Genomic DNA, 12,648 nt, shown 5'->3' on the forward strand with positions numbered 1-12,648 from the left:
TGTACGTACTATTATTATCACTCCATCCAACTCTATGAGGTAAATACTATTATTATCACTTTACCTTTTCAGGTGGAAGAATGGAGGCTGGAAGAATGGAGGCTGAATAACTTGTTCAAGGTCACATAATTAGCAAACAGTGGACCTAGGATTTGAACTCAGGCTCTAAACCCAATTGCTTAACCTTTATGCCCCAGTTGCCTTCCTGTGCTGATAAAACATCTGAAAAGGCCTTTCACCTGAGAGGTCCTGGAAGAGTCAGGCTCCCTTTCTTTCAGTACATACCAACCTGGAATTTCAGTAAATACCAGATCGAATGGAATCCACAGCTGTGGGCTTCTCTGCACGTGCACACTGGTGGTACCTGCAAATGCCAGTGGGGTCTGAATCCACCCACGAACCCATGTCCAACCCTTCACCAGGAACCCCAGCTTACAATGCAAATGAGGAACTCTTCCTAAGCAGGAATAAATTGCAATAAACTGCAGAGGTTCCCTCATCCTGTTTTTCACTTCATGTTTTGGATGCTGCAGGCTGGGTGAGCAGAAATCCCAGGCTCTGGCCACGGGCAGCTGCCCTCCTCCGAGCGCTGCCATGAACCACTTCCAGACCATCCTGACTCAGGTCCGGATGCTGCTCTCCAGCCATCAGCGGAGCCAGGTGCAGGCCCTCCTGGACAACCTGCTGGAGGAGCAGCTTCTCTCCAGGGAGTACCACTGCGCCCTGCTCCAGGAGCCTGACGGCGAGGCTCTGGCCAGGAAGATCTCGTTGACGCTGCTGCAGAAAGGAGACCCAGAATTGGCCCTCTTGGGATGGGCCTGGAGTGGGCTGCAGGGCCCAGTGGTGGAGAGGGACCCCGGCTACAAGGACCATGGTGGTAAGTTGACATCCCCTTTGCTCCAGGAGCAACGACTGGCCCTTGGCACCTCAAGGATTCCCCTTCCTCTCTGAAAGGAAAGTCAGTGTGATCATTCCTGTTCCAAGATGGGAAGGCAGACTTAGACAGGAATCAGACCTTCTGGTGGAGCTGGCAGGAGCCGCAAGGGCTTGGAGAACTCAATCTGTGATGATGGGCGTGCTGGAGGCGTACAGCGCGCTTCCCACTCTGCTAAAGAGGAAATCCTCCTGCCCTGGCTGGTGTGGTTCGGTGGTTGGAGTGTCAGCCTTCGCACCGAAGGGTTGCAGGTTCGATATCTGGCCTTGAAGGGGCACGTGTGGGAAGCATCCGATCCATGTGTCTCTCTCACATGGATATTTCCCTCTCTTTCTCCCTCCCTCCCTCTCTTCCATTCTCTCTAAAAAAAAATCAATGGAGGATTAACAACAAAAAAATCCTCCTGGAGGCATAATGCCCACTTGGTTTACTCTCTGAGCTGCCTTGATGTGTCAGGCACTGTACTGGGCACTTGGGAGCCACAGATAGACAGATCTGGGCTTGCATGCAAGGGGCTCACAGTCCAGTGGGGAAGACGGATGCAGGCACAATCAGTGTGGTTCAGTGATAGAGAAATGAGATGCCGCAGACAGGAGGGACCAAAGGGCTGGAGAGCAGAGGATGCTGTGTGTGCATAATGTATACATGCACACATGTGAGTGGGCTTGTGTGCATGTGTGTGGGCATATATGTACATGTAATGCATTTCTATGTATGTGCATCTGTGTCACGGATAGAGTCAGAAACCAAAGGACAGAGAGGGAGAGAGAAAGGAAGGGAGAGACAGAATAGAAAGAGACAGAGACAGACAGAGATGGAGAGGAGGGAGGGAGGAAGGAAGGGAGAAAGGGGAAAAGGGAGAGAGTGGGTGGGGGAGAAAGAGCAGTAGAAAGGGGGTGAGGGAGAAAGAGAAAGAGAGAGACAGGCAATAGGAAGTAGATCAGAGGGAGAGTGTCTTATTTTTAAAGTGCATTGACACTTGATGCATTTTAAGTCAGACAAAACAAGTCCACACCATACCGTGTCACTCACAGCCTTGGCTCCTCAAACATGTTAGGTCTTCCCCAGAGTTACAAAGAGGTTCTCTTTGTTGCAAACAACCTTCTTCCCAAAAACATGTGTTTGTCCTTTCTCCTCTATGCAAATCTGTGCCTTTCCAATTTTATGACTTGGTGTCATAAATTCCTACTCCTTCTTGGTTCCTTTATGGCTTCAGAGTAACTTGGAAACCTGGGATAATAGCAGTGATTCACTTTGCGGGAGTATTTACTGTGAGCCAGGCACAGCCTAGCCCGTAGCCAGCAAACGGCGGCTAGCGAGCCACATGTGGCTCTTTGGCCCCTTGAGTGTGGCTCTTCCTAAGCCTTAGGAGTACCCTAATTAAGTTCATAACAGTGTACCTACCTATATAGTTTAAGTTTAAAAAATTTGGCTCTCAAAAGAAATTTCAATCGTTGCACTGTTGATATTTGGCTCTGTTGACTAATGAGTTTGCCGACCACTGGCCTAGCCCATTCAAGCACCTCTTTAGATGGTTCCCACATCCATCCTAAGCCCTTTGCTGATCTCCAGCCTTATTCTACACTTAAAGAAGAAAGCAGACACTGCTCAGAGGTGACACAACTCTGGGTCCCCAGGTGGGAAGTGGTGGAGGTAGGGTTTGAAGACAGATAAGCTTTTATCCTCAACCTGGCCTGGAGGGGAATGAGCCTTTTGATGGTCTTGCCTTTAGGCATCAGGGTGGTGCAGTAATTTCTCCAACTCTTCTGCCAAGACATAAGTTTACATGGTTTTGGCTCTCTGTGGTTAAATTCGCACCCAGGTGGTCTCCTGGACACACCTTTCACATCTGAATGATCTCCCTGACTGCTTACCTGAGTGCCCTCACCCACTTGGTGGTCTAAGAGGAGGGCACTGGGCAGTGCAGAGGCCAACCTTGGGGGAAGTCGAAGCCTTCCTCTCTTCTAGACAAGCCCCTCCACCCCCCAACTGCATGTTCCTTCCGACACCTCCGATCCTCCCTCCTCCTCTCTCGGGTTCCTGTTATTAACTGTGTTTCCTCCCTGGGGATGTAATATATTTATTTCTGACCCCACATGACTCTCGAAAGAGAACTGAGCTCAGGGTCCCATGGTCTTCAGGAGGCTGAGAGACAGAGAATGGCAACTCTCTTTTCTGCTCTTTCTGTTGTCAACATAAGAAACATTCAAACCTGCAAAGAATTTTTATGAGTGTGAGCCAAACTGTCGACAATGGCCAGGAAGCAAAATCTCAATGTAGTGAGATAATGCTCTGGGAGAACGGGCGGTTTTTCACCTATTTTTATAAATTACCATCAAAGGAGGAGACATAAGTGGGTTGCATGAAATCCATTGGTGATAGATTAGGGAGGTGGGAGAAAGCAAAGGGGGGAGGGCAGGGAACCTCTGGGGTCGGATAAAAAGTAAAATGATAGGCACATGCTTCTTTTCCGGAGGTGGGGACAGGATAGTTAACAGTCAACAATTAATATGGTAACAGTAACAGTGAGGGAATTTGTAATCTCTGCCCTCGTGCTTTGGTTGTGTCCTGAGGGGTCCCTAAAAAGAGAAGTTACAAGTTACCCTGATATTGTAAAAACACAATAGGCTCAGTCAAGATCAAAGTTGACCTTTTATAGGGAAGATACTGGACTAGGACATACCTACTCATTATAAACTGCCTTTTAATTTTAAAAAACTTTAATTTTAGACCATCCTTTGTGGTTACTTTAGGTCTGAGTTTGCAAGGCCATCATGCAGGCCTTCCCTGAGCTGGTCAGGTTAGCATGTGGCCCCTTTTCGTCCACACTGTCCCCAGGCCAGCTGTCCTCAGGGCCGGAGGCTTGACCCAGGCCTAGGCAGGTGTGTGGCTGTGGTGCACGGGAGAGGGAGCAGCCTTCAGGGGGGCGAAGAACGGGAAAGAGTGTGATTTATAAATTAATTGCACTCATTGTAGTTTCACTGAGGGTTCAGAAAAGGCAATCATCATGTGAAGTTTTGTAACTCTCTCCACAACCCCATAACGATCTTCACCCTCCACTGCTCTAAACCCAGCACTGGCCCTGATGTCACTCAGAGGAGAAGCTAAATCGGGACAATGGCCTACAAGACCCTTCTGGTTCCCATCACCTCTCTGCGCTCATCACCTACCTGTGCTTGCTCATACTCCAGCCATGCTGGCCCCCGGCTGTTCCTGGGACAGGCCTGGCACCTGCAGTTCCCTCCACCTGAACACTCTTCTCCAGATACCCTCTTGGCCAACCACCTAACGTCCTTCAGCTCTTTGCTCAGATGTCACCTTCTCAACCAGGCCCGCCCTGACCATCTCATCTAGAATTGCAACTGCCCCTCTACACCCTGAGACCACCCCCCACCCCCCAGACTGACATTTCACCTTCTATGTATTTTATTTTTGTGTGCTGTTGTTTACTGTCTGGTTCTCCCATTAGAAAATAAGTTCCATGTGGTCAGAGATCTATGTTTTGATCATAGATGCATCTCAACTGCCTAGCGTGGAGCCTGGCATAGGATAGGTGTGCACTATGTATTTGTTGAATGTTGGGTGAATGGATGGATGGATGGATGGATGGATGGATGGATGAGTGGGTGGGTAGGGTGGATGGAGAGATGGATGGATGGGTGGGTAGATGAGTGGGTGGGTAGATGAGTGGGTGGGTGAAGTGGGTAGGTGGACGGGTGATAAATAGGTGGATGAATGGGTGGATGAGTGGTGGGTGGATGGGTAGATAGGTGGATAGGTCACTTATTACCATCATTCTCACTTTACAAATGAGTAAACTGAAGCACAAAGAGCTTAAGTAATTTGCCTCAAGTCACGGCCTGCAGAGGGAAGCTATTGGATCTCTCAAGTCCAGATCTATTGCTGCACTTTCTGCTTGGCTGCCTCTTTTGAACAACTCAAAGGAATACCGTAAAAGTACCAAAAACCGGTTAACCAGCTTCAAAATGAAACCAGCCTGATGATTCATTAGGCACCTTCCGACACTGACTGCGGCAGTTGTGCAGAAAGCCCACTTCTGGGACTGTGGCCTTGGGAGTCTGACTCTGCTACACAAAGCAGCACGTGTGCATCCAGCCCCAGGCAGGCTCAGGGAGGCCCTGAGGCTCAAGGACCAAGGTCCTTGTCCTGACAGAATGCAGCAGCTTCTCTGGGGAATCAGAGCAAACGCCCGGGCCTTCTTTGGTTGACAGTGGGCGACCACCCCTGGAGGGGCAATCCAAGGCCAGAAAAGAGAGACTTAGGAAGGCAGTGGCAGGGAAAGAACCAGGCTGGAAGCTGGACTGCTCTGGGTCTGAGGCCCAGTTCAGCTCCTTACAACTGTGTGATCTGGCCATGTAATTAAACCACGATGACCCTCAGTTTCTTCATCTCTAAAACGGGAGTGGTGATATAAACCTCCCAGGGCTATGGTGGGGCTTAAATGAAATGGCAGCTGGAAACTTTCCATGGTAGTGCTTGGCTTTAGACAAATAATTCTAGGGGCGCTTAACCGTAAGGAGAACTGAACATGGAAGTAATAAACCAGCAGTTTGAGGAGTTGAGAAAACAATTGTGTCTGCAGTCTCATTGGGAGCCTCAGATAATATCTAGACCAGCCGTGGGCAAACTACGGCCCGCGGGCCGGATACGGCCTGTTTGAAATGAATAAAACTAAAAAAAAAAAAAAGACCGTACCCTTCTATGTAATGATGTTTACTTTGAATTTATATTAGTTCATACAAACACTCCATCCATGCTTTTGTTCCGGCCCTCCGGTCCAGTTTAAGAACCCATTGTGGCCCTCGAGTCAAAAAGTTTGCCCACCCCTGATCTAGACACTCATTTCATGCAAAAACACATTGCTGAGTGCTCGGGTGCTGTGGACATCTGAGCTATGAGGCAGTGTGGCCCCTGCCCTCAGATTGGCACATTGGTTAATTGGGCTGTGCCCTCAGGGCCTGAGTTCCAGTTATGACTCCCTGATTCCAAGGGGTATGACTGAGAGCACTTCCTGGGACCCCTCTGGGCCTCAGTTTCCCCATCTAAAAAGTAGAGGTAATAACAGTCCCCAGAGTGGGGATCTGAGGATTCAGTGACCTCATCTAACGTAAGGCACGTGCATTTCTGGCAAGAGGAAAGTTGGTTCTAACTCATCAGCCTTTGGGGCAAGCGCAGACTAGAGGTGGAATAGAAAGGTAACTGTGGATGAATGCCAATGTCACTGCCCCTGGGTTTGTGAACAGAGTGAGGGGCAACAGGGCACTTTTCCAAGAGGCTGTAGGACACCCCTCTCCCCCATTGATTTTATATATTAGTGTTTTCTTTGTCTTTCCTTTGTGTTTCATTGCTCTCTGTTTTCATGAGAACTCTGTCCTAGGAACCGTAGAACAAAGCCCCCTCGAGGATGCTGCATGATTTATTGGAAAGGGAGGGGCAGCCCAGGCTGCCAAGCCCTTCCGCCAGCTTCCTTCCCCATTTGGCCCTCGGATGAGAGCCCCAGGGCTGGGGCCACAGAGGAGAGGAGCTGTGCCCTCCCGCCCGCCTCCCTCCTTTCCCTGAACCTGGTCCTGCTCCTATGGGGAGCCTCCCGTGCCTCCTGGAAGGAGACAAGTTGGCGAACGAACTATTGTGACTATTGTCCTTTCACCTTGGACGGCTTCTCAGCCAGTCAGACCCATTTCACCTTCACCCGCAGGAACCACAGAAGGAGAATCACCTGCACCAGGAAGTTGGCACTTCCCTATGGGTTTTTCCCAGGCTGACCAGTTGCCTATTCCATACTCGGCTTGGCTCCATGCCTGATGCCTGAGCCAACCACAGATGGTTTCTGTTCTCTGTGTTGTTACCTTGAACAGCACACCTGTGTTTTTACTTACTGTTTATTGGTCTCTCCAGCCACCTACTTGCTTGCCCTCTAACTTACTTGGTTTACCTGCCCACCTACTATCTACTTATATCTATGTATCAACTTATCAGTCTTTCTACTTATCTAGTTGCCTATATACTTATGTATCAACTAATCCATTTGTATAATACCTACTAATAGGCTTACGTTCTCATATACCTCCTTAACCTGTCTAATTTGCATACAGTTTTATTATCTCTAGTACAAGCATGTCAATCTCAAAGGCTAATACGGGCCAAATAAACGAGGTTTAAGTTTATGTGGGCTGCAAAAAAACAAAAGCTTCAATTTTCATAGAAACGTAGGTTTATTTCGATAGAAACGTGCTGAATTCAAAGGGCTGAAATAAATGAGTAATTGTTAACATAAAATAATAGAACATTTTAATAAAAATTAATATTTTTTCTTGAACATTAACTTACCAGACACTAAATAACTGCACAAATTAGTATGCGTAACGCAAATAAACCTATTTTTCTTGTTCTCCGAAAGCAAAGTATTTCCGGTTGCGCACACCAAACAAGTCGGTCCAAGACTAATGACGTGGCAATTGGCTGCTAAAATATCCGCTGCTAGTATTAGTGGAGAGAAATGGTGAGCCTTCGAGTAAGGCATGTAAGGGAAATGAATGCAACATGATTATAGTAATTAGTCATTAGCGAATGTTGTAGTTCATTATTAATGATTATGTATAACAGGATATTGTAAAAATTAAGTTACAAAATTTTTATTAAAACGTTTCTTACATACCGTTATATTGGCTGGGCCACAAAAACCTTCACTGTGGGCAGCATGGGGCCCGCGGGCCATGAGTTTGACATGCTTCCTCTAGTGCCTAGCTCTCTATTCACTGATCTCTTTCCTTCCTTTCTCACCTTCTTCCTTTCCTCCTCCTTAATCATTCATTTAGCACTACTACCAGCGAGATGATGAGCCCTTGGTTCTTGTCTTGAAGGAAAGATTTCAGTCAAGAGACAAAGTGCAGCAAAACAAACACGAATTTATTGGCTGCAGCAAAAACACCCTCAGGACAGTGAAACAAGGAAGGGCAGAGAAGCAACAGGAGAGCTTCGGCTGGGCTGCTTTGAGAAGTCAGAAAAAAGGGGGCCTTGGAGACAGGTTCAGGGGGTTTGCCTGGGACGAGCTGCCACTGCCCCTGCTCCCCTGGTTGCAAGTCTCCTGGGTCCCTTAGAGTTTCGGGGATGCATGCCTGTGGGGAAGGAGGGGACTCTTTGTCATGCTAGATCCTGACTTAAGACAGACACATTCAGATGCCCAGGGCAAGGCTGGCTTCAGTAGCAGTGAGAGGGCCCCTCAGCAGGAGGGAATGGAGACCTGGGCTCAAGAGAATGGTCACCACCTCTGGGGGAGTTTTGAAGAGGAACATCAGCAGGAATACAGGATGCTTTCGTAGGGAGAAAATCTGGGCTTGGCTTAACCAGTAACCTGCCCACCCACTCCTTGCCCTATCCACTCAGTTCAGGAGGCTTGTCTTCTACTCGGCACCTGCCTGACTCTCTCCTCATCTCTCCACCATCAGGCTGCTGGAATTCAGACCCCCATCAGCTCCTGGCAAGGCAGCACTGTGCCTCTCTCCACCCAGGCCCTCCTTGTACTGATCTACAGGCTCTACCACCAGCCAATCACACAGACTAGCACATGTCACTGATCAGCTCAGAGACCTTCTGCGTTGACACAGGCATGATCAGATTCTGGTCTTGTGGAGTGTGAGTCTGGAGGGGCCAGGGGGGATGTGGAGAGACCAGGTGGCAGGCTGCTGCTATCGCCCATGTGAGAGATGATGGCATCCAGGCAGGCCCACCTCCAGGCCTGGCTGACTCTCACAGCAAGCTCTGCCCTGCCATGAAGCCGACTCAGAACTGCGTTGGCCTTGGCCATTGGAACTGGCTGCGTCTGAGGACAGGAAGGGACTCCCATAGGTGGCCTCAAGACAGCTGAATGGCCAGGGATGCCTCTCTTGGCACCAGGTCATGGGACTGTGAGAATTCTTGGAATTTCTAATATCCGTCCCTTCTGTTTTGTTAGCCTACCAAAGCAGGACTCTGTTTCAGATTGACTCTTAGCATTTCTAAGTTGACTACTAGCATTTCTTATTTGTCTGCCTACTTCCTCTCCTGGGACTTCTGAATGCAGTGACTGTTTCAAAATAACCACCATACAAAAATAGGCATCGTTATCCTCATTTCATATGGGGAAACTGAGGCCCACACAAGGGAAGTGAGGGGTCCAAGTGTTACCGGTGAGATAAGGAAACCTCGGTTCTTATCTTCTTAAAGGAAAGATTTCAGTTAAGAGACGAAGTGCAGCAAAGCAAGCAAGAATTTATTGGCCACGGCAAAAACACACCTGGACAGGGAAACGAGGAAGGGCATGGCAGAAGCTCCAGGAGGGCCTCGGCCGGGCTGCTTTGGCTCACTGAGAAGTCAGAGAAAAGGGCCTTGGAGATGGGTGCAAGGGGTTAGCGCGGGAGGAGCTGCCCATTGCTCCCCTGGTTGTAAGTGTCCTGGGTCCCTTAGACCAGTGGTCGGCAAACTCATTAGTCAACAGAGCCAAATATCAACAGTACTTCTTCAAAATAGACTCGCCCAGGCCGAAAACCAACTTCTACGCATGGGCCACGAAGTTTCAATCGCACTGTACGTGCACGCCCGCACGTGGTATTTTGTGGAAGAACCACACTCAAGGGGCCAAAGAGCCACATGTGGCTCACGAGCCGCAGTTTGCCAACCACGGCCTTAGACATTAGGAGATGCACACCTGTGGGGGAAAGTAAGAGGGCAGGGAATGGCACAGTGTGGTCCCCAGAGGGAGAGAGCACCCACTGAGTCTTCATCCTGAGGGTATTTGGCTCTGTCTTGCAGGTGGGAATCTTAGGGGAGGTCTCAGGGGAAGGTCTTAGTAGAATATCCATCAGCTTTCCAGGTGCGCTCTTTCCTGGTCGTGGTCTCCACTGATTGGTCAGAGCCAGGGCAGGGGGTCATTAGTCACTGCCCATGGTCCTGAGGCAGCCACAGAGGCACTTGTCCGGTTTTGCTGCTTTCCTGGGCCTGGAGCTAAAACACAACTGAGGCCTAGATGTTACCTTTAGGGATTAAAAGTCTGAGTGTCTAGATCGCATGACCAGCAATGCTAGGGGAGGAAAGGTTACCTTAGGGCAGTGGTTCTCAACCTTCCTAATTCCGCCACCCTTTAATACAGTTCCTCATGTTGTGGTGACCCCCAATTTCATTGTTACAAATTGAACAAAATTAAAGCATAGTGATGAATCACAAAAACAATATGTAATTATATATGTGTTTTCCGATGGTCTTAGGCGACCCCTGTGAAAGGGTCGTTCGACCCTCAAAGGGGCCGTGACCCACAGGTTGAGAACTGCTGCCTTAGGGGCAAGGTCCTTATTTTCCCAGTTTAGCCCATTGCCCGACACCGGGCTTTCTGCCCTGGTGACCTTCTGTACTTGGCCCATCGTCCTTGCTCTGCTGATGTCTAACTGCCTATTACACAAGGTCACATACCCGCTAGTGACAGCTCTTCACGCTCCTAACCCAGTGCTTTTATTTTTTTTATGTTTTCTGATTATTTAGAGAGAGAGGAAGGGAGAGGGATAAAGAGATAGAAACATTGATAAGAGAGAAACATCATCAATTGGCTGCCTCCAGCACAAGGGACTGAGCCCGCAACCCAGGCATGTGCCCTGACCAGGAATGGAACTCGTGGCCTCTGGGTTCCTTGGTCGATGCTCAACCACTGAGCTACACTGGCCAGGCCCAACCCAGTGCACTTTCAGTAAAAATGCATGAGGCTCTTAAGTGCTTGTTTCCCAAACTTCTTTCATTTCAGTACCACCCTCATGGTGTCTGCTTACCACCCACACTATTATTTACTTGACAGTTTCTTTCAAAGCGCTCACATTTTTTATTCAACTTTATTCCCTAAGGAGAGTTTGTGTCTGTCATAAATGAAGAAGAATGCCACACAGGAGATAGGAAAAGAGAGCAATGTTGCTTGATTCTAGACAAATGCTGTTGTCTACCGAAGGCTTGAGGCTGGGGGCTGCTCTCTGTGAAATGGGGACCTCAGACATTAGGTGCTAAAGACATAGCCCCAAACTGAGACTGTCTCCTTGGTGCCCTCAGGAACATGGGCAGGGACTTGCAAGGGCACTAACTTTCTCCCTGGGCGAGTCAAAGCTATTTGCCACCACATCTGCGTGTCACTCCAAACACTGGGCACACATCCCATGTTTTGGGTAGCGCCTTTTTATAATTTATGTTTCAGTTCAATGTCTTGGAATAAAATGAGGGGCAAACCACTCATGCTGTGCAGGGAAATTCAGGGTGACTTGGTGTAAGGGTAGTGGTGGAGGGGAGTGGAATCTAGGATATTTGGGGATCTCTAGTCCTGGCCCCATCCTGCAGAGTACGGCACATATTGGCATCTGGCACCACTGTGGTCTCCATCACTTCAGAATGTTAGTGTGTTGAAGGGCAGCCCAACAAACAACTTTACAACCTCCTTCAGTCACCCCATTTTTGTCCACAACAGGAACTGAAATTAACAGAGGCTGGGGAGTTTGGCTTTAAGGGAGTGTGGACAAATTAGGTGGTGTCTAGAACAGAGAGATCTGAGAGCTTGAAGCCACCTTGTAGGGGAAGAGTTTTCTGCTGGTCCCTTGCTGGCTTTCTTTGCATGCTGGCTTAGTCTTGGCGGGCTCCTGTCCTGACCTGACTGCTGTAAGGAAACAGGCTAGAGATGAGGCTGCCTGCTCCTGAGCTGAGCACCCGAAAGCACCACTGGGCAGGCTGAGGGTACCAGGAGGGACTGCCGGACTCGCTGCATCTCCCACACCATGCGTTGCCTGGCTCCACGCCCTGCGGGGTCCTACCTGCCGGAGCCCCAAGGTAAGAAAGTGGATGGAGGAAGTTGAGGATGCTTCTTAATTTAGGGTGGTCCCAGCTGGTCTTGCCATCCCAAATAAAGAGACACACTCTGGAGGGGGGGGCTTGGGGGGTAAGAGAGAGGGCCCTAGTCCAGCTATAGCTGTTGGAAGAAGTGAGGTGGTTGGCTATTTTCTTCCACTTGAGGGGCAGTCAGTCCAGATGCCTGGGATGTGAGAGGGTTTTATCAGCCCTTGAAGAGTTCTGAGGGCCCACTTTCAGAGGGTGTGTTGTTAGCTCTCAGCATCGGTGGCCTGGCTTGGCCAATCACAAGGCCCTCTAGCTGCCAGGTAAACACTGAGGGGTGCCCTTGAAGGACGGGACTCCTGCCAGACCGCACCCCATCCTCAGAGAAGCAGGGAAACCAAAGCCAGAGTCAGCCCCTTGGTATAGTTGTTGAGCCTCAGCCAGCTGGCCCCTGGACAGACGCTGCCCTCTCCCCAGTTTCCAAGTGGTGTTTTGGGGGAGGACTGGGGGGCAGGGGACAGATGGCGAGAGACAGCGTAGTACAGACAACTTGCACCAGCTCTGAAGTCAGAGCACAGGTTTGAATCCCGGCTGCAGGGTGGACTGGCTGCGGTGTGACACTGAACCTGTCGCCAGCCCTCTCTGAGGCTGTTTTCCTGGGCTGTAAAATGGGAGAAGGGGAAGTGTCTTCTGACAGGACAATGGTGAGGGATTAAAGGGTCTAGCCCAGTGCCTGGCACATTGTAGGAACTGACTGTCATCATAGGAGCCCGATGTTATTGGTGTGGCCATTGTTGTGTGGTGGGAAGTGGTGGGACTCCTTGGCTCAGACACCGTTGAAATGTGTGGCTTCCTCTGAACCC

General features: G+C 49.5%; 1 protein-coding gene across 1 annotated transcript in view; it reads left to right on the plus strand.

The window, feature by feature from the left end:
• Nucleotides 1–549: 549 nt before the first annotated feature.
• CIITA (class II major histocompatibility complex transactivator) overlaps nt 550–12,648 on the plus strand; it is a 53,326-nt gene continuing 41,227 nt past the window's right edge. Inside the window, 1 exon segment of the mRNA XM_014462275.2 lies at nt 550–877. Within this exon segment, the coding sequence (XP_014317761.1) occupies nt 595–877 (283 nt within the window). The 5' untranslated portion in view covers nt 550–594.

The sequence above is a fragment of the Myotis lucifugus genome, unplaced genomic scaffold (genome assembly GCF_000147115.1).
Source record: "Myotis lucifugus unplaced genomic scaffold, Myoluc2.0 scaffold_176, whole genome shotgun sequence".
Lineage (NCBI taxonomy): Eukaryota > Metazoa > Chordata > Mammalia > Chiroptera > Vespertilionidae > Myotis > Myotis lucifugus.